Source organism: Fulmarus glacialis, unplaced genomic scaffold (assembly GCF_000690835.1).
Source record: "Fulmarus glacialis isolate BGI_N327 unplaced genomic scaffold, ASM69083v1 scaffold1762, whole genome shotgun sequence".
Classification (NCBI taxonomy): domain Eukaryota; kingdom Metazoa; phylum Chordata; class Aves; order Procellariiformes; family Procellariidae; genus Fulmarus; species Fulmarus glacialis.
The window spans coordinates 2,188-29,560 of NW_009199547.1; the positions used below are offsets into that span (position 1 = coordinate 2,188).

At 53.7% G+C, this 27,373-nt stretch overlaps 1 protein-coding gene across 1 annotated transcript; it reads right to left on the reverse strand.

Moving 5' to 3' along the window:
• Nucleotides 1–27,373, reverse strand: TRIM9 (tripartite motif containing 9; the record flags this gene model as incomplete). Its single annotated transcript, XM_009573278.1, has 8 exons — nucleotides 1–163; nucleotides 938–1,241; nucleotides 11,103–11,241; nucleotides 13,325–13,470; nucleotides 16,493–16,646; nucleotides 17,237–17,347; nucleotides 26,690–26,812; nucleotides 27,278–27,373. Coding segments are annotated over 8 exons (1,236 nt in total), but the record flags the coding sequence as incomplete, so codon positions are not given.

Below are 27,373 nucleotides of genomic sequence, written 5' to 3' on the forward strand. Positions count from 1 at the left end.
CTGCACGTTCCTGTTGAGGCTGACCGCGGGGAAGAAGAGGCCCTCCAGGTTCTCGAAGGCGACAGGCCCTTGCTGGTCCTCGTTGATGGAGAACGTCAAGGTCCTCCTGGTCAAATCCAGCAGCACTCCCACCGTGGCGCCTTTCGTTATCCCACCCTCGGTTCTGCAGGGGCAAGAAGATCAGAACATCTCTGTGGCTTAATGTCCCTTCTGCCTCACGGTTCAGGCCATAGACTTCAACGGCTGATGACGCTGAACTTCACAGCTTGCCCAGGAGCCAGGCCATGACCTGCACCCATCCCAGCCACGCTCGCGAGTCCCTGGGCACCTCCTCCTCAAGCCTCCCGCAGAGGTGCTCTCCACTTGCCATGATGTCCCTGAGGGCAAAGCTACCTACCAGAGCAGCCACAGCAACACAACCATGGGGGAAAGCAAGTGGACCTGGGGTGCAAAGCTGCAGAGGCCACTTCAAAACCTGCTGACCCATCAGGGAACGGCCCTTGAGGCTGCAGGAAGGTGACACCAGCCTTTCCCCAAACTACCGCAAGCTTCAAAGCCCCCAACCCCACTGTCCTGTGGGGAAAGCGAGCAATAGCTGTGGCCCAGGGATAAAGGCAAACGCTATTTTCTTGTTGCACGAGTTGCAAGGCTTTGGGTGTTAACGGGAAGGGGATGCTACCCAGGAGTGGTGCCGTGCATGCTCGGGGGAAGAGCCAGCACGGAAAGAGTCGCAGTAGGCAGGGCAGGAATATTGGAGCAAGGCAGAACCAGGGAGGCAGGGACTGTCCTTCGCTTGGGGCAAGGGCACGTTCTCTAATAGAGGCGATGAGGAGCGATGTCACCCTTCCCGTGGGCGCCTGTAGGTGCCACTGGAAAAGCCACAGGCTCTTACTTGGGCTGAGATTGGGCTGCGGTCTCTGGGAGGAAGACTACGTACCTGTTGGTGTGCGAATTGTTGTGCATGAACCAGCTCCGGTTATTGTCCACGTACATGGCCCAGGCCTTGTCGTCCTTGCCCAGCATGGCATCCTTCAGGACATCAATGCGTGCCACACCAAAGGCCGGGTCAGGGTGGTTATCGTAACGATCGATTGACAGCTCCCAGTAATGGAGCCCTTTGGAAAAGCCCGTTTTCCCCAGCACAACCCTGTCATCATAGCTGTTGCAGGTGACAGTCAGGTTGTCATTAGAAAAGATGATGTCAGCGTGGGCAGAGGCAGGATCGAAAGAAAACCAAGCAACTGGAATACACAAACAACAGCAGGTTAGTCTGGCGGGAGCACGGCCATCAGTGACCGAGCCACGTGGAGCGGACACTAAACAGCGCATGCTGCATGCAGGGGTGACACGTAGCACGACGGCACGGCGGGGGCTCGGGCTGCTGCCCACCCATGTGGCACCAAGAAGCAGGCAGGGAGCTGCACAGCGGCGGGGGCTGCTGGCTCACGGAGGGCACCTTCCACCGTGGAGGGATGCTTGGAGCTTGTGCAGCTGCAGCCTGCCAGCGTGGCTGAGGTTTTATGGCTGGGACTCAGAGGAGTTTTGCTCTTGCTGCTCCCCAGTGCTTGTCTGTCTCCATCCCTTCCCACCGTCTGTCTGTCTCAGCTCGCAGGATCCTCACGATCTCCTAAAACTTGGTCCTAGCAGAAGGAGACGTGCGATCCTGGCCAGGTCTCCAGGCTCTAGCTAACGTAACTTACTCTTACGACTAAGGGTTACTCATGCAAGCAACAGTTTGCAGGGTCAGGCCCAGCGTGGGAAGGGGACTGAGGATCAGCAGATAAACTGTGTGTGTATTTGAGGGCTGGCAGTCCTGGGAACCAAAAGCACATACAAAGATCTACATTGACAGAGATGCTACGTCACACCGAGAAACCTCCCTGCAGAGCAACCGGCCACACGTACGACAAGAGCTAGCTCATGGGAAGGCTGGAAAATGCCTGAAAACCTCGACGACTCGGTATGGCTGCTGGTTTAAATGCACGGGACTCGGATACTGCAAATCTAACAGATACAGTGTCACGTCCTCGACAAGACAGAGGCACGGGGTTCACAAGCCACCAGCCCGGTTCCCCAGGTGGTTTTCTCCAGCGGTCACCGAAATGTGAACTGACACATCCACAAAACACTCTCACGCCTGCAGGAGTAAATACGGCTTGAAAAATAAAACACTCCGGTGAGATTTATTCATTGATTTATTGGATCATTTCACAAGACAGCTCACATGCACGCGGGTGCCCCAGTTTTGCAACTTGACGGAGGTGATTTCGTACCTGCCACCATTTTTTTAATGTCAACTGTGGTCATTCCCAAGGAAAGGCATGCAGGAGAGAAAACAGCACACGAAGTTGGGTAAAGAAAGGAACGAGAAACAATTTCTGCTTGCCTGCTTCTCCAGCGAGCGCACGGACCTTTCAGCGTTTTGCATAAAAGTGGGGGAGAGATGGAATGAGGAGGGGCTCGGGCTGCCAGCGCGTGTAGGCTGGCCGGCATGGTATGCGAGCTGCCCGAGGAGGGAATCCCGCCGGGCTGGGCACGGGGCTCCTTCTCCTGAGGGAATGAACGGGCCTGACCTTGCTGAGTGCTGCAGCCCCGGGGGGAGGCAGTCTGCATGGGACAGGCACCCAGCTACAACGAGCACTTGCTCCAATTAGCTGCAGAGGGGCTAATCACCTCCTTGGCATTTGGCCCATGTTCAAGCACCCTTAATGAACTGGAATACGTATTGCTTTGAGCAGGAGGATCAGTTCTTAATTACAGGGCCACTTCCAGAGCACCAACTTCAGGCTTCTCTTCAAAATCGTATGGGGGAAAACTTAAAATGCCTTTACATCATATGGCAGTGACCATTCCTCCTCCAAATTTGCCTACTGCCATGACATCCGAGAGCACCCTGCAAGCAGGGTATGCACGAGAAATGCTGCTCACTCGCCAAAGAAAAGTTAAAGATTTAAAAAAAAAAAAAAAGAAAAAAGGACGAGCAACATGGAGTAGGTGCCAGTTAATTGTAATAAATATACTTGCCTAATTGAGAGTACGGCGTCCCTTGTGTCTCAAAATTGCATCCTATAAAGAGATACTACATTTCACACATCACAGCTAAGAAACAACAACCGCCTGAAAAACACTCATGAGCATTTAACCTTTAAATAAGCATCCAGCCAGCCACGGGAGGCCTGATTCATTAAAAGCCAGAGAGCATGGAGAGGGGTCGCAAATACCACCCGTGAGTTTGAGTGCGGACTGCTGGCTGTTTTGGTGAGTCTCACCTCTGGGAAGTGTGGAGTATCTGCTCTTTCATTGCCAGATCCCATCACAGCCTTCAAGAGCATCAGGTCTGATTGCTACCTGCTCGGGATGCCAAATCATTGGACTTTCCTCCAGAAAAGGGGCAGGAAATGTTAGCCGTGGCAGAATATCTTAGCCGTTTGGTAAGTGTTCTTTAGATTGACCCTCAGTTGAATCATTTAAAAAAGTCACCCACTCCTCGGAGGACAGGGACTGATGAAAGAAGAGCAGCTACTGGTGTGTCCAGTGAATAGGGACCACCGAGCTCTCCCGGCTGCCTCCCCTGCCGTGTGTACGGTCTGGGCAGGAGCAGAGCAGGAGAGGGGGTCCCTGGGGGCAGATGCCTGACCTCAGACCCCCGCTAGCACCCAAAGGGCATCAGGCTGTGGCTTCGACTGCAGCTGCACAGGCAGGACGTGTTGGGATGCCCTTCATCCTCCCGTGACTGGGCTGTGCGTGACTGCTGACTGCAAACACCTCCTGGGAGCCGGACTGCAGCCGGGGACTGATCCGGGAGCTTGTCCTGATCCAGGAGCTCGTCCTCGCCAGGAGGAGAGGGCAACATAAAGCCCCACGTTGGCACTGCACGGGAGGGCATTTGTGACGGGTGCTGGATTTTAAGGAAAACCCTGTCTTGCTGTGTGACTGGTTTTCACCTCTCCTCTGGCAAGGAAGCAGGCTTTTCACCCTGCATGTTGGTGGGAAAGCATCTGGCCGCAGTTGCGCTCCATGGTGACTGCCAAGCAGCACCTCCCGAGGCTGTTTTAATGAATCGCGCCCCGTGCCCCTATTCAAAGAGTGGTTTTCAAGGTCTCTGTGCATCACTGCGATACAAGTTCACTTCAGTGCAAAACAGCAGGGACACATGGGCACATTCCGGACCCCGTTTTGCCCTGCCCCACCACCCCAGACCGCGGCTGCAGAGGTCCGTACTGCACACACAAGTATTGCTCACGGCCATCGCAGTGGATCTCGGTACACTGGGCACAAAGTAAGAAACGTCCATAACAAAACAGAGTTCAAGCCATTAACGCACAGCGGTACGATGAGAAAAAAAACATAAAAAGCACAAAGAAAAGAAAGTTGCAAGGCCGCCGGTTATTCTGGCAAGGGTCATGCTGCAGCATTCCTCATTCCAGGTTATGGGATGGAAATTAAACAATCAGGGGCCCCCATTCTTCCTGGGCTTACACCAGAGAAAGCAGTGAATTACTCCGTTGGAGCCCATGGACTGGTGTAAATCCAGAGTGGCGGAAGAATCAGGGCCCAGGATCTTTAGCAACGGAAGATGTGCAAAGACTGGTTAGAAAACAGCTCCGAGAGATGCACTGTGCCTGCGGCTCCTTCGCTGGCTGCCCGATACCGTCACTCATTCTGCCTGTACTGCCTACGTCCCACCACAGCCCGCGAGGACCGGGCGCAAGGAGGCAAGCAAACTGCTTGTGGGTGCTGCCAGACGAGCAAGGTATCACAGGAGTGGTTTCCTCTGCTCTGCAGAAAACAAGACTTCGATACGATCACGTCTGGTTTTGCAAAAGCCGAGCCCAGTGCTCAAAGCTGAGCAGACGAGAGCCCACATCTTCAGGGTCTTAAAAAGCCAAACTGCAAGGGGTCTGGCCTTAGCTAGACCTTACTTCCATCTAGACTTGCTTCTTTCTTAAGAGGGGTCTAGATTTAATTGAGCAAACTAATTTCACAGAACAAATCTCACAGCAGAGGCTGCGTTTTCCAGTTGTATAGGGAAAGCAAACCATCGAGATGTCCCCACCGGTTTCTCCCAGGGAGGGTCTGTTCTTCTACTGGCCCTAGACATAAGATCAATACAAACTAGACATGAGGGATCTGCTCTGCCGGCTGGCTGTGTGAAATGGTTCAGCCAAGAACAGCACCCACGTAAGGAGTTACTGTGCTGCTCTGTCACCCCACGCCTAAAACTACCCATGCTGGTACGTACAGATGAACACACCACGAGAACTACGCCACTGTCCCTCCGCGGCAGGAGCAGGCCACTGACAAACAGAAAGAGTTCCCCCTGCCATCCGCATGTCATGGGAAAAACAAACACAACGGAACAAAACGAACAAATACTTTGGAGATGCCCAGAAGCACAGACCAAGAGGAAATGCCAGAGGCACTCAGCTCACCGGCTGAATTCAGGGACTGTAAAGAAGAATGCAAGCTCAGCTGGTGGGCCGAAGATCTTAGCTCAAAGTAGGATCTCCCCGGAAAGCTGGGTTGTAGATTAAGGGTGGAGGAGAAAGGACTCATTCTACGAAGCTGCGATCTTTCCAAAGGCACTGGAAAAGGGAGGGTCTGTTCTTCTGACTGCGTGTCTAAATGTAAGATCAATGCAAACTAGAGATCAGAAATCAGGTCTGCTTGACGGTGTCACTCCATCGCCCGAGACAGACCTCGGACCAGAACACAGACACTTCGGCACGCACGGACCCTGCTTTGCTGCAGCGAGTGTGCGTATGATGCGTGGAGCAGAAATGTCTGGTGCTGTGCAACCCAGCGAGACCCTTCAGGAAAGCCTTGCCTCTGACAGTATCGGCAATAAAGATATTTTCATCTTCCAAAATGTTCCCATGTCATCATGACAAACTCAATACGCTTTTCTTTAAAGTGAGTCCTGCACCTCTTCACAGTAATGCACCTAAAAAAATTCACAAGTTACCATGCACCCTTCCCATCGTTCTTCAATAAATCTCATACCTTTTTGTGCACAGTAATTACTGGCATAAAAGCTAGTCGTTTGGTAACGCTGAAAGGCATTTTGCAGGGCTGTACTAAGCTATATAACCCTAAGTACCACCAAGCACCCACCTTACTCAAAGGTTGTTCGGGATGTTGTGTTCCTGGTATCCCTTTGTACCTGTCAAAACACATCTGAGCCTTACAGTAAGAATTTAACTCATGTGATTCACAGCAAAATGTCAGAGTAGAGGGAACTTCTTGGGTCTTTGGTTTCCATTCCCCGCTACCACAAACGGTCACCTCCTGCAATTTCTTCCCTAGCCTTGTCAAGGGATATGTTAGCATGAAAATGTAGGATCCACCATCCTCCACGCACTCAAATCAGACAAACTCCCGGACCCTGTATCCTCAGCCTTCCTGTCTCAGCTGTAAATACGGATTGAGCTGGAAATCATGTTAAAACAGATAGAAGGAAGCGTTTCTTTGCACAGTGGATTGTAACTTCTGCAACTTGCTGCTGCGTGAGGCTGTGGAAGCAAAGAGTGTCAGTAGGTTCAGACACGGGTTAAATAAATTATTGCACAACAGGTCAATAAACATAGCTCAAGGTTGGGGAGGGATGTGCCCTCTAACATCTACCAAGAGTGAGAGGAACTACTACCAAGAGTAGCCAGGCTCATGGCTCTCCCTAACTAGCACCTTATGTTCCTATAGCTCCTTGCAGTGTATCTCCCCTTGTGTTGTTCACCCCTTTCCAAAAGCTGCTGGTTAAAAAGCCCTGGTTGCTGCTGAGGGTCACTCCATGGCTGGTGAGGAACTTAAAGTTGGGCCCCAGATGAGGAACTGGGCTTGAAAGAAGAGGAAAGCTTCTGGTGCTTGACTAGGCTGGAAAAGGGCTCTCGGGTGGTGCCCAAGACCCTTTGCCACATCCCCAGCTCAGGTGGGTGGCAGAGGCAGTCGGGAGCGGCTGCTCATGGTGTTGGCAGAGTCGGCCAAGTTTGGGGACCCGGGAGAGGGGACAGCAGGGCACAGGGTGTGACAAGCCAGGTGTTCCTCCCTGATCCTCTGTTCCTAGGCTTGTGTCTCACCAAAGAGACAAGAAGTCCAAACCAGGCTTGCCTTGAAACTCTGCAGCCATGCCTAAAACTGGAGGCTCAGAGCAGCTGAGAGAAGGGGGAGAGGAGACACGGCCGTTCCCTCGCGCTGGCTCCCCGTGCACGGCTGCAGGCAGCACAGGTGGCCCATGCAGGAGAGCGTGGCTGAAGGCATGAAGCAGCCCAGTGGAAGGGCTGAGGTGTGGGCAGTCAAAGAGACCTGGGGAACAGTGAGAATGGAGCAGCAGGTTTTGGCAGGAGAGAGGTCGAACCTCTGCACCAGCTGGGAGAGCAGATCTGGGCCTGGGGAGCAGGCAGGGACAGTCCCCTCCAGCACTGCCGAGCTCCTCTTCTCCACCTGCACCTGGGGTGAGTTGGTCCTTCATCCCGTCATCCAGCTTGCTGGACAGCCCATGGAAAGAAAGAACACTGGGGGGACTCGGAAGCCATCTCAGAAATCCTCGTAGAGAAAAGCAGCCCAGCAGCCAGCCCACCTGCAGACTCTAATCCCACTGCAACTGGGAGGTCTCCTCCTCTGTTCCTTGCCACCGTGTGTTAGGTGCCTGTTCCTGGGAGCAGTCGTTTGCATCCCACCATGACCAGCAGACCAGAGCCAGGGGCTTCTGCAAGGCCTCTTCCGAGACAGCTCTTGCTGCAGCCGTGAATACAGAAAGGAACCACACGCTATGGGTAGGGTGAAAATGGGAAAGTGCCAGGAGGAAAACAGACTGGGTCCCAAAGTCAGCAGGAGACTGGCCAGAGGTTGGAAAATCTGCTGGATGAGGAAAGACCAAGAGAGCTGGGACTGCCCAGCCCAGAGAAGAGCAGGCTGGGGGGAGACCTGAGGTCTCCTGGAGGCGAGGGCAGCCGAGCAGTGCTGTCACCGGCCAAGCTTTGTAAGATGTCTGTGCCTAAGGACAGGGTCACCTTGCAAACTTTCTTCCAGACTGCTTTCCAAGCCTGAACTTCATGCAGGTGCTGGAGAAACAGAGAGGTTACGCCAGGCCCCACACCGCAGTGCCTTGGAGCCTGCAGTGCTGGTCCTGGGAGGCACTGGCTAAGACGTGACAGGGCAAGAGATACTCCTAGGGCTGCTGTGAAATAGCCTGACATTAGGTAGGGAGAGGACACAGTTCAAGGCAAGGACCCCTGCTGCTTTTTGGCTGTGCTGATGATGAGGATCTTCATCCCTGGGAAGCCCCAGAGGGCCCAGCATGTGGGAAGGGCTTGGGGCAAAGACCTTCTCCCAGCCAGGAGCCACCTCGCCCTGCTGGTGGCACCAAGCACCAACTTCAAAGAGTGAACTGCCATTTCCTCAGCTGGAAAACATAGTTCCTTCGGGATGAGCAGAAGACGTGCCATACCACAGGCTGGGAAGGTGCTCTGCACCTTGCTGTAGGCTTGCATGTGTGCCGACTTCCCATGGGACATTCCCGTTGATGCTGGCTGGCTCACCTTGGCTGTTCGGCTGGGCAGGACCACAGAGGCATGCCTGCAGAGGCCCAGACACAATTTTACCCTCTTCCCATCCTTTTTCTCTTCAGATGCCGAGACCCTGTGAGACATTTTACTCCCCACTAGCCTCTACAGCCCATTTCACTGCTCAATGAGGGAAGAAGAATAACTCCAGTTAACTTCCATAGGCTGTGGATAAGGATCTTGTGTTCTAGGACTAGAAGCCAGCTTTTAAATAACACCCTCTACGCAGAATTTCTCATAACCACTTATAGCAGGACAGCCATGTTCAGAGAGATGTTCTTTTCATATCAAGCCAGTCTCTTCTTTTTTCCCCTCTTCCCGCACAAACACTTTGCAGCAAGCTGCAGAGCATGGCTGAAGGGGAAAGCTAAACCTACTTCAGACAAAATAGCACTTAAAGGCCTGATGCTGTTGTAAAGGCCAGAAATAAAAGTCTAACTGAGAGCTGCGATGTGCAAGGCGGCTCTATTCAACAAGTCACTCGGATATCCAGAAGCTGCACACGGATGTAATTTATTTCACTTTGAGTCCAAAAAGCTTAGATGGCCTCTAAGAGCAGAAGATGCTCCAGGCCCATTTGACTTTTTCTCCCTCTTTCTTTTGTGCTGGAATAACAAATGCAAAAGCCCATTCAGTGAAAAGGCTGAATGCAGGAAACTTTCATCTGATGCTCAGAAGAGTGAAACGTCTATTTGCTGGCACAGACCAAGGCACCAGCCCCAAGTAGAGCCTGGCCTGCTGGGACCATGAACGGCTATTTTCTCCCAGGTTTCTTCGTATTTTGGAGTTGCGCAATAGGCGAGCTTGGCTTGACAGTGAAAACACCTATGAGAGGAAAGCAGAGCTGGAAAGATCATAGGGGGAACCCTGCAAACTCCTGGTTGGGACATCTTAAAGCCCAAGCGGTTTTGGCTAGGAAACTGTGTCTCAAACGGGTCTTATGAGACACAAACGTGACAAGAAGCCAGAGCTCTGCTGTCTCCTGCAAAGGCTGGTGAAGCTGGGTAATGAAGTGGGTGAGAACTGTTGACCTTCAGGCTTTGAGAGCAGTCCTGGCCACCCCAGCGTGGGGCTGGATCCCGGTTGTCCCGTCCCTGGATCTCCAGAGGAACGCTGCAGCTTCCTTGACGCTGGTGCCAGTTTTGCAAACACGCACACAGCTCTCGGGCGGATGTGCCAAAGCCTTTGTGGCCTATGATTTGAGTTTTTTGCCTCTTGTATGAGAAGGGTTTGTCACAGGTTTGCTCTCCACTCTCTCTCTGCCACATTCAAGTCCCGTTCCTCGCCAACCTGTCCTGCCCATGCATTCAAACCTGGCACATGCTCTTTCTGAGCTGCAACAGTTATCTCCTGCAGATGAGTGCAGGCAAGCAAGTGAAAACGCTCTGCGTAGCCTTGCTCTGCTTCTATCTGTAAATCAGTTTTCAGCAGAAAACCCTTTTTTCTCCTTGCTCAAAGCCACCAGAGGTGCTCTGTGGCAAGAAGGATCTCACCCTCCTTCTGCCTCACCGGCAGCCCCACGAGCTGTGTGGGTTCCCTTCTGATCCCAGACTGTCTGCCGGCAGCAGCTGGGGTTGCAGGAACGCGCTGCTGCTCTCGAGCCAGCTGCCAGCCAGGTCTGGCAATGCTGCTGCGAAACAAATCTTCACATGGCTTGGAAAAGACAGATTTTAGTCTGGGAGTACAGAAAACGGATTCCACCGAGTGTGGAAAATTCCCAAGGAGGGGTTTCTTGCCTGGCAGCAAGGCTACGGGGCGACAGACGTGCTGGTGGGAGCTAATTCCTCCCTTCACTGTTGCATCGCCCACTGCTTCTGACTCCCACCTCATTTCTCGGAGCTAGCCTTACGACTCTCCACCTGCATGTCAGAAGCAAGCCAATTTTCCACGACGGATTAAGTGCCTGGTGTGACAAATGTACTTAAACGTCAGGCGGGAAGACTCCTCTGCAACCTGCAAGGGAGTGTTTAATATTCTAACTGAGCGCCTGCCGGTGCGGGGGTGATGCAGACGATGCCAGCGAGGCTGGCTGAGCACCCCGAGGGTCGGCAAGGACACCCGTGCGGCTCCACGGTCCCTCTGCTCTCTGTTGTGCACTGCCAGGGGCTGGAGGAGACATCGTGCGGTTATGGCGTTGTGCAGCCATGCACAGCCCTTAGTGTCTCAGGAGCAATGTTGACAGTGTTGTGTTGTTTTAAATGGAATTAATGAAAACATCTGAGCTTCCTTTTGTGTAATAGAAATGCTGCTGCAACCAAATTTTAAATACGTCTCTGCGGGATGCCTCTCACTGTACCTCCCCAAAGAACATCTTCTGCAAAGGAAAGGGGTGCGAAAGAAATTCGGGCATTGTTCAAGGTTCCTGACATAACCTTTCCTCCTCCCGTTGGTGCTGGCTTTCCTGCAATGATTGCTGAGATACTGGAGGACCAGTGGAGTGTTTCCCTGTATTGCAATGCTAAGCTTGGGTGGGCTGGACGGGCCCCAAACATGCGTGTGAGCAGTGTCCGAGTGCGTGGGGCAGGAGCTGTTGCATTGCCTTACCCTCAGATGTCTGGAGAACCAGGGTCTTGCTGTACGGGCTGACTCCTGTTTTGTTGAAGGCTTTGACACGTGCGCTGTACGTGCTGTTGAAGTGAAGCCCGTCCACCGTGCACATGGTCTCCTTGCCCACGTACACCTCCTGCAAAGCAAGCACAATTAGTGCCCAGACCATGGAGTCCCAGGGGTGGGAGAACAGCTCCCGGTGGTCGTGACGCACAGGGTTCAGCCATGCTCTGCTATCTGGGGCAGACTTATGAGCACTGGATATAGCTAAAGCAGAGCAAAATGGCCCTATGATTTGTTCCTTGGCAATACTGCGCCATAAAATCAGTTTCTGCAGGAGAAGGATATGTTACTCTTATACAACCAAGTCATAAGGCATCAATCCCAGCCAAGCTCTCACTGAATCCTGGAAGAGCTCTGCCAGAGAGAGGAATTTATACAGATCGAGCCCAGGACACAGAAACATCCTTGCAGAAAACAATTTTCCATGCTCTTGGGTGGCAGGATCAAAGCATTCCTTGAAAGAAAACAAGGTGATCACACTGAACGGGCGCTGACTCACTGGTTTCTACTGCCGCAGCCCTGCTCAGAGGAATGGAGCTGTGTGAGCAGAGACAGCAGTGAACAGGCCTACGGGCTACCAAAACACGTCTCACAAAACATTGACTTGTATTTAGCAGATCCCAAGACAAAGCCCTGTTTGCTGCCCTTCATGGAGCAGATGGAGGCTCTGCATAGGCAGCTCGCCCGTGTGGTAAAGCTTCGCTGCCTTGCCCCCACTCCAGAGCCTGCTGCACTTTGCTGCCCGAGGTGATGGGGTGCTGCTGTTTCCAGAGCCAACGCTTGAATCTGGCCCCTTTCCTCGCAGGTGGGTGCACGTTCTCAGAGCTTATAGGGGTGCCCACACGCTCCCCTGCACTGCAGAGCAGAGGTGATGACTTCCACCCCACCCGAGACCCTGACCAGGGCTGGGAGCAGCCCAAGCCGCAGGGGACCTGGGAACAGCGACGAGTCAGTGCTTGGGGTCAAGGAGCACAATGTAGGTGTCCTAATGAACCGAGTGAGATCGGTGATGGGACGCTAAGGTGGCCCTGATCTACCTGGGCTCCAGTATCCCCACAGAGCTCTGCTGCAGCCAGAACCCCTTGAGAGAGCACAGCTCCCGCTTCACCACCCCAGGATCACTGCAAGGAGTCCCTTTGTGGCTTGATGCCCAAAGGCAGAGTCCTCTTGCCTCAGGACACCGTCCCAGTCTCTCCTGCCTGTTGGTGTGGGAGGTACAGGCTGGGCTACACACTGACCTGCTCTTGGCAGGAACTGTCACCTGTACGACAGTCGGCACTCCCAGCTCACTGGGCAAATCGCTGCCTGACACGGTTGGTCAACTCGCTGCTTTCGGGCAGGACAATGACTCAGTGATTTGAGAAGCCAGCGACATTCCCCTTCGTGGCACCAGCTGTGTCCCGTCAACTGGAGCAGCCCTCTATAATCCCAGCGGCAGGAACACCACGTACATCCAAGCCCCTTCCCACTGCTGGTGGGAGGAGAGAAGACTGGCGTGCTGGGGAATTGCCCTCACCTTGCCGGGGTGGCTGGGCTGAGCCTTGGCCTCCCCACACCCAGCCTCCTGCTCCCTTTTCTCTCCAGATCCCACCTGCATCACCCCTCTTCTGCCTCCACTCTGCTCTGGCTCCTGCCTGCCTGTGTTTCTTGTGGATAAATTCAGAAAATGCGATGGGCTGGTTCCTGCGCCTGCTCTCGGTGGATGTGAACACGCCAGGATAATTATCAGCGTGTCAGATCAGAGAAAAATCATATTTTAATTGTGTAATTACAGCAATTTAAAAGCCCTCAGGCCTTAAACACCTCTGCTTGCTGGCAGCTGGCAAACCATGAGTCTTTCATGGCAATTAGCATACCTTACAAGAAATATTTAGCAACCTAAAAAGACGGAGCTTCAAACGTGTTCTTTGCAAGTCATATTGGTCACTGGAAAGGTATTTCCACCCCCTCAAATAACCTTGCACCCCGAAAGAGGCCGCAGCTTGTCTGCACTGTTGGCTTCCCTGGGCACCCCAGCAGCAAATCTCATGTTTCCAGGGAAGGAGGGGACTTGCAAAAAGTCTGGGGAACTCTTTGGTCACTTCATGGCAGGGCAATACTGGAACCAGGAGCAACACCCTTGCCGCCGGGACTGGCTTCGTGCTCCGAGCACCTACCCTGAACTGGCCACCGTTGCCGTCATCGAGCTCCAGGATGTAGCCTTCCACCTGCACCGTCGACAAGGGGGGCTGCTTCCAGGACAAGGTGGCACTGTTGTTGTGGGTGCAACACTCCTCTAGCTGCAGGATCGGGGGGGCCGGCACTGGGGAGGAAACTAAACACAAATTAGTGTAACCCTGGCTGCTAGCACCACAGAGGAGGAGGGGGGGGATAGTCGCGGCATGCACGTTTCAGCTGGAGCATGGAGGATGCATTTATTGCCTTGGAAGCCAGCACGGCACAAGGGATGTAACTGCAATCTCACGGGTCTGAGGTGGGGAGGAAGCAGAAAGGACCGTTCTCCAAACAAGCTCCACTGAACTCCTCCACCCCGCAACCTGGTGAAGCTGAGGTTTCCCCAGAGCTTCTCTGCTTTCTTTCTGTTTTCTAATGAATTTTGATGAAATACGGCAGCGCAACAATATACCTGGTATAGAACTGCCTGGACTCTTCACAGCAGCTGGGTCCCAAACCTGGGACGCACTCCCAGACACACTCTGCAGAGCTGGCTGCAGCCGTGGGCCTGACCTTATCTACAACCCAGCAGCAAGCGTTGCTTCACTTTTCCACCACACAAATTCACTGCAACAAAACAAGTGGTGCTGGAGCAGCAGAGACGAACCTCGGGCCCTGCAGAATAGAGAGCGCCTGATCTTTCTGCCATGGTAGAGCCTGGCCTGAAAGGGGAGGCAATCGCATGAACTGCAAGACTTGGTGAAGAGATGAGCGTCTCTCAACGATTCTGTTTAGTGCTAGGGAATGATAGCCCTTGACCTGCCAAAAAGGCTCAGCGTCCTTCCACGCTGTCCCAAGCAGAGCACCCGCTCCGGGGCTTCCCGTGGGACCCCCAGGTCTGCTCCCTCTGCCAGCTCAAACAGCTCTTGTTGCTGAACACCTCCTGGGGAGGCACAAGAGGCACAAGCACATTTCAGAGAGGTCTCCAAACAGGCACCAGACAGTCCCTGTCCTCAGCCTCTTCATGCCGTTGGAACTGAAGCCGGGAGGCTGTACACCCTATAGCCTCCCATCAGCTACATAGGGGACATAACGGACTGTCAGGGCTTTTTCTGCTCCAGCTGCTGTATTTGGGCATCTGCAGGTGTGTAATGCAGCCCACTTCTGCTCTGCAAAGCATGGCGGGGTGACAGCACAACAGGGAAAGGTGATGTCCACTGAGGCATCCCATGCCCTGGCCAGGGAAAGTCCTCCCAAACCTCCTCTCAACAGAGCTACTCGTCCTCCATCCTCATCCTCACTGCCCAAAGTCTGACAAGAGCCAGCGAAAAAAAGACATGGAGAATCCAGACAAGATGTGGAGGAGCCACGGATGCCTGGGAGAGAAAAGACGGACTCGCTGGCAAAGGTTCACCATTCACCATCTCCCTCTGTGACAACTCTACCTCCTGGGTCGGATCCTCAGCAGGAAACCGAGTGGAGAAAGACCTCGTGTTACAGCTAATATAGCAGAAGGGATGCTGCTCATGCCCAGCATGTGCTGGCAATGGATGCAGGATGCCCTGTACCTATTGCTCACCTCTGCTCTTTATCAAGACCTCTGGTGTTGCTCTGCCTCCCCTGGTGCTGCAATATGTTTGGGATCTAAACCCAACCTTCTGCAAAGTGTACAAAACATCAACTTATTTCCACAGTGAGGGTGAGACGGGAGGACAGCCTATGTCAGCTCTGCCCTGCCTCCACAGAGGAGGGCGGGCAGCTAAACTAGCAGCAGATTTGCTTTTATTAATTAAAAATAACCCTCTGGTGCCCTGCCTCCCCTGGTGCTGCAATATGTTTGGGATCTAAACCCAACCTTCTGCAAAGTGTACAAAACATCAACTTATTTCCACAGTGAGGGTGAGACGGGAGGACAGCCTATGTCAGCTCTGCCCTGCCTCCACAGAGGAGGGCGGGCAGCTAAACTAGCAGCAGATTTGCTTTTATTAATTAAAAATAACCCTCTGGGCTAAACTGAAAGAAGGGAGGGCAGGAACACGCAAATGTCTCCACAACTTGTGTGTAAGCAAAACAGTAATCAAGCCCTCACTGGGTTTGGCTCCCCTCACTGTCAAAAAATGTTACTGACACTTCAAATTAACGGCCTGGCTAACGATGAGCAACGACAAGCGCTCCCAGCAGCCATGCCCAATGCACCCCTCTCACTGCAGCAAATACCAGCAGGGCCATTATTTGAAGACACTCGTTATCGTTACAAAGGAAGCGCGTGGTCAACAGCCTTCCTGCGTCTGACCGCTGAGAAACGCCAGTGTGTGCAAATGGCTCCAGAGTCAGGAAATCCGGCCGTGATGGCAATGAAGAGCCATGCCAGACCCGCAGCTGGTGGCCTTTCCTGCAGGTAGCTCATTTGCACCAGCTGAAGGTACAGGCCTATGTTCAATGTCCTCCCGAGTTCCCCGCGTCACAGTCCATTTGCATCTTCTGTCAGCTTCCCAGGGCTTAGCAAGTCGCAAATTGCTCACAGGTTGCAGCGGCTCTCTGCTTCCTGCAAAGCGATGCAAATACAGCGGCTCTCCGTGGTACGGGAGAGTGAGCACAGAGGGAACGGAGAATGAGGAGGAAATTAAAATTGAAATGAAGGTCTAAAACAACAGGGAGGAGAAGGGAGGGAGGAAAGACCCCAAGCTAAGTGGCGTGGCTCTTTGTGCCTTTGTGTTTGGAGGCACAAGGCGGCTGCCCGCAGCAGACAGCTCGCTAGCTGGCCCATGCCAGATGCTGCTGAGCACTGAGCAAGCCAGCGTGTGTGAGCAGAGGTTTGGGAAGTGCCTTGGGCTGCTCCCAAGGCCCTGGTCCCAACCTCCACCAGCTGAGCAGAGACCAGCCTGGCTCTCCTGGCACCGCAGAGCACTTTCTAAAGCACTGCCAGGCAAAACCAAGCTCCCGGCACCTGATCTTGCACACAGCTGCCCAGGGATCGGAGACAGGGAAGCAGATGGCTGCCCCAGGGGTGCAAAATACACAGGAACAGGCATAACTGAGTCTGGGGTGCCCAATCTTGCCAGGAGAAGATGAGAAACTGTCCTCTGCTGCCCCTTCCCTGTGATGAGTTGCATGGAAGCACTCGGCATGAGCAGAGACAGGCTTTTGAAAGGCACTGGAAATATTCTTACCTTTCATCTGCACAAAGTCGAGCTGGTGGATGGACTGCAGCAGAGGGGCGTTGTCAAGGTTCAGGTCGAAGTCCGTGGTCATCCGGGGTGTGAGCGTCCCCTTTCCCCACTGGTCCTCGGTTAAGTGCACTCTCCTGATGAGAGCGTCGGAGATCTGGTGGCAAGGAGCAGCCTCAGCTACCGAGGGCCACCTGGGCTGCGTGCTGTGCCTTGTCCCTACCCTGCTCTCCACCTTCCCTGCGCCTCCCAGGCTGCCACTTCTGTCCCTGACTGCCAAAGGCTGGGACATCACACGTGGTTTCTAGCATCACCCTTTGCTGTAGGCTCAGATTGGCAGAGGGACCCCAGGAGCTTCGGGGACTATTTTAAAGGCAGGGTCTAGTACCAAAGGGACCAGTCCAGGAATGAACGGTGGGATGCAGTTCTCAAGTGCTGTATGTCTGTCTCTTGCTGGAGAACCATGGGACAGCACGTTATAATCACTGCTCCAGAGATACACCCTCGTCTGCTGCAACCCTCTATTCCTCCAGTCAGAGTAGGAAATATCCCTGGCCTGGTTCTGCTTCTGTCCTGCTGCGACTTGGGGGTGATGAAAGGTTAGCCCTTGATTTTATTGCTGGAAAAGCTGGGGACATCATCCTTGGTGTAACTACCCCAACTCTGCTGCATTACCCCATGGCCCTCGTCTGTGCAATGCCTTTCCCTCTCCCCTCGTAGCCCAGACGTGAGCAGCTCCACACCAACCTGCAGGAAGCCGCTGGGGTCGTTCTCCTTGATGACCTCCAGGCAGTACTCCATCAGGCCCGTGGTCTGGCGCAGCTTGACCGTGCAGTGAGAAATCTGGTCTCGCACCACCTGCAATGGGACAAGGAGAACAGCGTTGCTCGGAACTGCGGGGTTTTGGGAGACGGGGAGCAAACGGGCTTCGGTGCTGCGTGGGCTCAGGGACAGGGTCAGGGCAACGTGAAGGGAGACAAAGACTCAAGGAAAGAGAAAAAGGCAGAATTGGCGAAGACTCATACACTGAATTCCAGATCTCTGAAAACCTGGTGAACAAGAAGCCTTGTTTAGCTCAAAATTATTAATCCATGTAATTATGCAAAGCAGTAGGGCAGTTCCTTGCTCTGTCTTTAATTAAGACAGCTTCCAAATCACAGCTTATGAACTCCATGCAAAGCAAATGCCTACCTCCATAGATACACAGCTGCTGCTGCAGCCTCCATGGGGCCGCCCTATCCATCCTCGGCGCGGAGCCAGGCTGCACCCAACCGCCCCGGGTGAGGATCGAGCCTGGTATTTTGGTATTTCCAAGAGGAACGAATGCACCACCTCCCCCAGCTTCAGCTCTGACTAATAATCTGTTTGTGATGCTCATCTGCGCATCAGCTGAGATGGACCACGCTGCAGAATTGCCTCATTTTCTCCACCTGCTGCAGCGGGAGTCTGGGGATGAGCTCAGAGGGAGAGGTGTGCCAGTGAGAGGACATAAATCCTGCACGCCTTGTGGCAGGGCTCCCTACAGCATGCTAAGCTCTGCCTGGGGCTGCCCAGGCTGCACGCTAAAGCACGTCTTCTTGCACCCATGGATGGTTTCCCCAGGGGAACGTGTTTCAGCATCCCAGCAGTGGAGTACAACCAAGCGTGTGGTTTGGCCAGTGCCTGCGGGCTCTGCTGACCTTCCCTGAAACACAGCAGGGAGGACGGGGTTGGGGCTCCGATAGCACAAGGGTGTATTTGAAGGTCGGCTGGTCCCTCAGAGCAACTACGAGGTGCTCAGCCACGCTGAATCCCCGCAGAAGGAGACAGTGCACGTCTGCACCCGACGTCAGTGGGATTTCTTTAGCAGAACAGATGCACCTGGTGGTGGATGGGAGATTGGCAGAGCGGCTCACAAAGAGAGATTTTATGCTTTAGAGGAATGTGCCCATGGCAGATTTTTTTTTTTTTTTTTTTGTCTGGAAGAGCTTTAAAGCTGTGTAAAGTTCTTCACTAGGACTGAACAAAGCTATGCAGCTCTAGAGACTGCAGCTATTCAGGATGTTACAGACAGTAAAGACTTTGCATCAGCATCTGCAGCTGCAGTGTGATGGAAAAGACTGCAATAAGCAGCGATTAACATTTCTGAAAGCACAGTTGTGTCCTCAGCACCGCAGTCGGTGAATGCCCACCGCTCCATAGGCACAGCAGCGCTCGAATGACCACCCTGGGCTGAGGAGCACCTCCTCCTGTGAGCATCCCTATGGCCCGAGGGACGGGGAGGTGAAACGAAGCACATGTCAGCCTCCTGCAGTGAATGAACCTGGATGTTAAGGGGGGCTGATGACTCCTGCAGGGCAATCAATCACATCATGTGTTGCTTAATTGTAATTTAATCACCTCTACTTAATCACCTAACAGGAAGAAAAGAATCACCACGCCTGTAACTTGGGACAACATACCTGCTTTGTGAAATGCTATGAAGCGCTCTCCTAGCCAGCTCCTGCTTTTTCAGGGAGTTGCTGCTTGCAGAGCCACCCCTGAGATGGCTTTTAGAAATCCCAGCCTGATGTTTCCAGCCTGTGGCAGAGGGAGGCCGGAGCAAGCCCGGGTGCTGGGGAGAGGGCTGCAGCCAGCGCACCCCATGTGCAGGGCGGACAAGGCAGCAGGGGGAGCTCCCATATTGCTCCTCCGGACCAAGACGTGTGTACAGAGGCTTGCAGAGATGCTGGATCGCTCTGAGACGGGGCTAGGGAGCAGCGTGATAGGCACACACCAGTTTTGGCCTCAAATGCTGTCATCAGAGGGAAGACTTTGTTCAGCGCCAGTTTCCAACACTTGAGTGCACTGGAATGGATCTGCTGTGATGGAGCAGAGGCAGCAGCTAGTCCTGGAGATCTGAAATTCTATGCTGACCTCTTCTGAAAGCGTGGGCAAACTGCTGGACTTCCTTTCTCCATGGGGATGGTCAGTCCTTCAGGGTGGGATCCAGAAGGTGCAGTGGGGATGCAAAGCCTTGCAGCAACCTGCAGCCCCTGCCATGCAACGCAAAGCAGCCCCTTGCATTAATTTGATCTCTTCTGCCCAGAGAGAGGGTGTTGGGGGGTTGTTCTGCTCTTGCAGGGGTTGTTGGCCGTACAGATGTAGGGTCTCTCAGCCACAGGCCGTGGTGTTACCACTGAGTGTGAGATAAGCCGAGCCTGCAGGCTCTAACCTTGCTGTTTGAGCATATCCTGACTCCAACTACCGAGCCAGAGCAAGGTTTTGCATCCCCGGCCTGCTGGGCTGCAGATGGACAAGTGGTATTCACACCCTGAACGCCCAGAAAAGCAGCCTCCTTCTTTCATGTGAGACCCCTCTCCGGGGAAATGCACATGCCGCCAGGAAGACAGCAAAGATGGGATTGGTAAAACAATCTTCTTATCATCTTTGCAGCTTAAATCGCTGTCTGGTTTGCCCAGGATAATGAATTTGTGAGCCTCTCTCTGCCCGAGTAGATGCTTTCAAAGCATTACCAGCAGAATTGCCATCTGCTACCGCCAGCCAGACATGAGCCTCCAAGAAACAGCATTTGCTCGCTGAAGACAGGCACGGTGTCCCAGGACAGCCCTGGACAGGCGGCTGGCTCCCCTGGCACCCGCTTGGCCAAGAGATGGGGTTACCGGTGAGGCAAGGGGACCTGCCCCCACTACTCCGGTGTCAGCGTGAGACCTGCAGGGCTTCTTGGCATTGTCTGGGAGGAGGGAGCTGGGGCACGGAGATGTCAGCCCCGGCTTTGCCCCTCTACCCTGCCCGCTCCCCGGCAGCAGGGTGAGGTGAGGCCAGCGCCAGGCAGCTCCAGGCTGAGTAACTACCGAGCTTCCTCGCAGATTATCCTGCTAATAAAGGTCTGGTCTGGAGTGGAAGTGCTTCCTGCAGGCTGCCATTGAGGCTACGTAAATCTTTATGCAAGTGGGTGCAAACTGAGATACAAAAAATTGCATTTAAACATAAGTAAAAGCTTTTTTTTCCCATAAAGGTAGTCAGAGACCAGAACAGAGGCTGTGGAGTCTCCAGCCTTGGAGACATTCAAACCCTGACTGGAAGCAGCCTGCTCTAGGTGCTCAGAAACTGCGCCCAAAGCAGCGGCTGTGGCTCTGTCCCAGCCCACATCTTTAGCCCCAGCAATCCTGCCCTTTTGTAACTCTGTGATCCCCTTTGGGGCTCAAACACCTATTCGTCTGGAGAACTAAAGCATGAAACAGCAGTTTAATTGCTGCATCTACACAGCAGGCAAGCCGACAGCAGAAATCCACACTTCCCTTCACCACCAACAAACTGTTTTGAAGGCAAGATGAGGGATCTTTGGTTGGGACCTAGTGGGGCTTCGTGGCTTTACAGCTTCTGCGTTCCACAAGAGAAATGGGACGTAGACAGGAACACTGAGACTCCATGTGTCGCTTTGATTGGGGAAATGAAAGGTTTTAAAAATAAGACATAAACATCTCCCATACCTTTGAAGGCACAGTCTAAACCCAGTGAGGCCAGTGAAGCCCGCAAGTTTTCCGTATGTCCTTAAGCATCCTGTGGTTCTCCTCATGCATCAGGGATTTCCACTCCCTGGGGTACCTCAGCTCCCTGTTACCCCAGTAATGAAGAGTATTTCGATGAAGAGAGCTGAAAGCAGAATTTGGAAGCCTTTGACTCATGCAAGCAAATGAGGCTGGGCTGGGCTGAGGGGCAGCCTCAGGAGGCCTCAAAAGGCTTGCAGTATTCACCAGGTCGCCATGAAAACCAGGCTGCCATGAATTCTGCAAGGAGGTAGACAGTTTACAAACCTCTCCTGAAACTATGTGGGTAACACACCTCACTGAATGGTGGTATCTTCTGGGAAAAGGCTAACGGCTCAGCTGGTGAGAGGATTTGGGCAGCTCCATACATTTTGTTTGTCATCGTTTTTATCAAACGCCTTTTTTTCCCTTTAGATGCCGAAGGAGGCAACAGCCACAACCTGGCTGCTAATTACAGCCTATAAAAAGGACTTCTGCTGTGCACTCACAGCAGTTCACTACTACCTTAAAATAGGAAATTTATTTCAAGAGCTTTTCTTCCCTGTAAGATGACATTAACTATAATTTACATTTTAATACAGCTCCTAGAAGGCAATAACATCTGCACTCATCTCTACTTAAATGTCTTCCTCACCTTCCTCCTCTTTTTAGTACTTGGCTAGATAACCCGTTTTCAAGGCACTCAACCTCATTTGAACCTTGGCTCCTCAGCAACCGGGACGAGTCCTGCTGGGGACGTCACATGGAGGACACGGAGCCTCCTCACCCTGGGCACACCGTGGCTGGGTTACGGTCACCTGCCCGGCTGTGGGGATGGAGGGTGATGTTATGGGGAGCAGCGCTGCTGTGCTTCGTCACAGCGCTGCAAACCCAGACGGAAAAATCCCAGATGGAAAAATCCCCGGGACAGATCCTGATGGTCTGATTGTGCTGAATCCCATAGCCACGCATCCTCTGAGCAGAGCATTTTCAGGTGGATGTTTCCATGGTGACTTGCCTCTTGCTACTGGGAGAGGAGGCTCAGGACAGAGCTGGGAAAAGCAAAGCTGCTGCGTTAACAACCCCGTGCGATGCTGGCGGTGGCACGTCCTGGAGGCTTGCACAAGCCCGTTTTGATCAAAGGTCCCAGCAAGCATGGGAAGGTGCAATATGGAGACCTGGTCTCCAGTGCAGAGCCACTGGAGAACATGGCACATGGACAGACGCTACAGAGGACAGACTTGATCCAGCTCTTCAACAAAACAAGTGGAAAGCTTGAGGCACATCAGAAAACCAGAGGCATCCACGGCAACGTGATCACAGCTCTGCAGAGCTTCTCAGTGCCCAGCTCTTGGTGCCAATGACTTTCCCAAGGTGCTCAGACACCATGGCAGGGGGAAAATAGCGCAGAGTATGGAAGGATTTGTAAGGGAAAGCAGCGGTATCTGCATCTTCGGGAAATAACGCATCTCGTGATGAGCTTATCTGACCTGTGTGTCCTGTCTGGTGTTTCCGTACAGAAATGGTACAGTACAGGAAACCAAACCTGTGCTTCTGTCCTGTTTCTCATCCTTTCACACCAGTCCTGATCACCAGTGACCTAATCCAATGGGGGACACCAAGTTCCCTTGGGCTTCCTGGAAAATCCTGACTGTAACCCCTGAAGAAGGATCATGGACCAGCAATTCATTTCTGGAGATCTAGCGCTACGGACAGGAGCCCTTGGTGAGCATTTCCTATATAATCAGCTCCTCTGGGGAACGTGACAACCGCTGTTTGCCTGCAAGGGCTCTGCAGCCAAAGCACCATGGCGAAATCACAGAGCAAAGGCACCCCATGACCTGAAGGCCAGAAGAAGGTCAGAACTGTCCACCACACTGCCGAGAGCTTAAAGGAGGTGCACACAGAGCTCAGTCCATGTGTACTGTGGACTAAGGAGAGATTTCCTCCTGGGACAACACTGTAGGGAAGCCTCTACATCCCCTGCTCAAACTGGCCCATGCTGTGGGCCATCTTCCCTTGGGGAAGATCATACTGGTCCTTTGAAAACCAGGCAAGCAATGAGGAGTAGGACAGACAAGGAGGTCTGTCCTGGAGGTGGAGTGGGCACGTGGCCCCACTGCTCCTCCAGATGTTATTTTTTAAAGCCCGGGTTCTTAACCTGAATCCAAGTGTAGGGGGAGGTTGGGGAAAGGCAGGGAAACATCCCTTCCAAGTTCATTTCCTCCCAAACCTCTCCCCCTCTGGAGCAATTAGTGTTGGCCCACAGGCAAACCTGGATTTGTGCTGCCTCCACGAAATATGTGTCAAGCTGAAGTAGGTCAGTCCTGAAGCCAAGCCAAGCCCAACTCCGGGCACCGCATGGGAATGGGAACTTGGGCTCTCCGGTGAAAGGCACCTGTGGCACCGTGCCAGCCGGCAGGCTCTGTCCCTCCGTGCCTCTCCTCCTTGCTCACACGCTGCCATACCGTGCCGTGATGGCCAACCTCCCAGCAGGCAGGAGGGGCAGCCCATGGAGAGATCGGCTGCAGCCCAGGCGCCGCAGCTCCATGCTGGCTGCCGGAGCAACTAGTTTGGAACTGAAAGGGCTCCTGGGTGGCACAGCTAAGTCTCACTGGTCAATCTACCTGTTCATCTCCTCCTCAGCTGACTTGCTCTGGGGACATGGCAGTGGCAAGTGGACATGCAGACCAGGCTAGAATGCTCTGGACTGGTCTCCTATGGGAAGGGGTGAAGCTATCACTGCAAGCCAGCAGCTAATGTTGTCCTGCCCTAATAGGAACATTAACCAGGACAAGCCCCTGCAGCTGGACCCACCATGGGTCCAAATTCAGTGCAAAGTGCGTGCCAGGGCACCTGTAGGAAGAGATGGTGCCGAGCATGCAGCGTGCTGCTGCGGACGGGGCAGGCGGAGGTGGGGAGGTGGCCCCTCTGCTGCACAGTCTCACACCCTGCACACCATCCTTCCTGACACCCTGGAAGGATTCCTGCTCCATCTGCAACGCCTCCAGCGCTCCAGAGCGTCGGGGAGAAAGCTGGGGGCTTTGTTATCCCCCCTAGCCAGCCCCAGCCTCAGGACGTCCCGTTGGGACGCAGCTGCTCCAGGCACAATGCTGCTCCCCTTTCATGTCTCGTCGCATTCCCCTGACCCTTTGAGCGAGGCCAGCACAGCCCGTGCCCAGCTGGAGCTGCAGGTGCTGCCTTTCATAGAATCTTAGAATCATTTAAGTTGGAAAAGACCTTTAAGATCATCAAGTCCAATCGTTAACCTAGCACCACTAAACCATGTCCCTAAGCACAACATCCACACGTCTTTTAAATACCTCCAGGGATGGTGACTCAAGGGGATGTCCCCTTCCCTGGACAGCCTGTTCCAAGGCTTGACAACCCTTTCGGTGAAGAAATTTTTCCCAATATCCAATCTAAACCTCTCCTGGTGCAACTGGAGGTCGTTTCTTCTTGTCCTAAAGGCTGTTTCCTTTGTTTGGGTTCCTTGGAGGGGGCAAAGGGGAAACTGCCCCACGCGGTGATGACCTGGGCAGCCCCTTCCCTGGGGTGACAGAGCACATGGGGACAACAGCAGTGCCAGGGGGGTAGGGGTGCAGGAGACCAGGCTGCAGGGTTGGTGGTGAACGCTCGCCTTGGTGGCCTGGTGTGGCTTGGGGACCCTGTGCGTGCACAAGGAGGACAGCAGGGAGGTACCTAAAGACACTCTCCTAAACCCCCTGTCCTGTCTGCAGATTGTGAAAGCAGGCAAGACCCTCTCTGTCCCTGTCCCCAAGCCAGAGGGGAAGGATGTGCGTTCACCCGGGCTGTGTGCCAAGGCTGTGTGTCCCAGCCTGACCATGCTGAAACCCTGGGAGGCAAATCTCAGAGTGCAAGACCCCAACTGGCACTCGGGTGGGTCAGTGTTGCATGCATGACTCTCCCTATACAAGGTTAAGGCCAAGGCAGCACAGCTGCATTTATTACCTACTTCCCCGCCATCCCCCCCAAGAATTGAAAGGGAAAATCAAATAATTTCAGGCTAAAAATCTGACCGACACTCCACGGGCTGCAGAGTAGGGGGGAGCAGCTTCTGGATTTTAAACACCAGCTGCTGTGATGCTACTGATAACGGGATGCAGGCTCGTGTGCCACATCTGCTGGAGCACGCAGCGCCACGGAGCCCTTCCTGCCCGTGCAGCTCCCTTCCCACAGTGCGTGTGGAGCTGCGAGAGCTTGGTCCTTCAGGAGGTCCTTCAGAGAGGCTCGAAGGCTGATTTTAACAGAGTCCAGACTGAAACCCAGGGGCTCTTTCTTCTTTTAAGGGCTAGGCCCACCTAATGACAAAGCCAGGCTGGTAACGAGGGTGGATGGGGGTGGGATGTATGTGTGCAGATGCTGGGGGGACAGGCAATACAGTAAGAGCAAGTAGTGGGATGCAGTTCCCCTCCTCCGGCCAAAAAGTGAAAGGCCTCCGTGCGTTGTGCTGAGCAGGGAAATTGCTTTATGTTGCCCGGTTTTATGAGAATTTAATTAACCATGCTCTGAAAGGGAAGAGAAAAAAAAGCGGGGGTCCTCTCTGCGACTAGAAGACAGGCTGGTGACGTGGCATGCCTGTTTGGAGTTGCGCTTTATTGTCAGACACCGAGCACTGATGCTGGGCTTGGTCCCACAAAGCTGCTATTGTCCATCTCCCGATGGAAACGCTCACAAGCCTTGTGTTGCGGTACCCATCGTCTGCAGGCAGACCGGAGACTGATGGCATCCTCCCTCATTTTAGGCAGGTGCAGGAATCCCTTTGGGAACCTCCTGGATGGCCCAAAGCAAGACCAGGGGGGATGCAAGTGGAGCCAGATGTTTCTAGCCCAAGCACTGAAATGCCCTTGGAAGAGTGACCCTGGAAGCACGAAGTGATGTCAAATGCCTCAGCTGGCCCGTATCGGTGATGGCCAGGGTGCAACTACCTTGTCCAACTGATACTGGGCACTGTTACACCCGCTCCACCGGTCCCCGGTGAGATTTGGCCCTTTGCTTCCCTCCTCAGCCCCAAACCAGCTGAAAAGACACGGTGTAGTGACTGCAGGAACGACACAAGCCAGGAGCCCGTTCTCACAGCTGACCTCAACGTTCACGTCTAGAGCTGCATCTCAACTCCCCCAGTGCCAACAGTTCACCTCTCGGTGCAGCCATCACCCTGAGGCCATGAGGTGCTCACCAAGCACAGAAAATAGAGCAATTCCTGCTCCTGCCTGATGACAAAATTGGCGTCTCATGATACCAAGTGCTCCAGGACTTCAGCTGAAGCCAGCAGAAGTTACAGGCACTCAGCATCCTGCAGGATCACGCTAGTAGCTTGGAAGCAACATGGGGCACGAACAAGGTCCTTTTCCAGCCTGTGGATGCTGCAAACATGGCTCTGCTGACCTAACGACTACTATTTGGCCCAGTAAGGGGTAATTCAGTGGGAAATCACCACCTGGATGAAGCAGCACTTTGCTCAGGGCCCATGACGCTGGGAGCGGGCTGGGCATCTGCAGCGAAATGGAATTCAGCTAACGTGAAAAGCAAGAAGAGTGGCTTTCCAGTGACCTCCCCACTCCTCCTGCAGTGCTTCACCCCAACAAACAGCATCACGGTCCTCGTCCCCATTTGGTGCCAACCCTGCAGAAAGCTCTCTGACCAGCTCAGCCGGCGGATAGGGGCTCACCTTCAGCTTGTGCTCGTGCTCCTTGTTGACTCGGGACAGCAGCTGGGCTTTCCTTCTGTTGAGGGCGTCGATGAGGGCGTCACACTGGGCCACCAGGCAGGCCTCGAACTCCACGCTGTTCTCCTGTGGGTCAGAGCAGTGCATCACAGCCCAGGGCACATCTCCACTGCAACTGGGAAACCTGATTTTTTTTATGATACCATATGGGCCATTTTTATATGTGCAGCTGCACCACTGCAAAACACAAATCCATACCATTAGCCCATGGGGTGCTTACGCCTTTGGCTCAAGGCAAATGGGGTGGTGGCAGGTGAGGAACAGGTTTGGTCCATGCTGCCACATCCTTGCATCTGCCTATGGCAGAAATGGGAAGGGCTGGGGTCTTGCTGCTCACTCCATGACACAGGCAGCTTTGGGAGCAGCAGTTTTTGGGAGGGCTGTAGGGGGTAATATGGAAAGGCAGGTGCTGATTGTGGGCCCCTTTGGGATAGCACCCACCAAATCAAGCCAGGGAGATGGGGCAGAGGATTGCTGAGAGCAGCTCATCCCCGTGGGAAGGGGCTGTTCCTCGGCCAGGAGACACAGTACCTGGATTTGCTGCACCATGTTGCGGAGTTGGACCAGGAACTCTTTTGCTTCCTTGGCTCTGTCTGACAACCCGTTCAGGGCCTGGGAAAGCTGGCT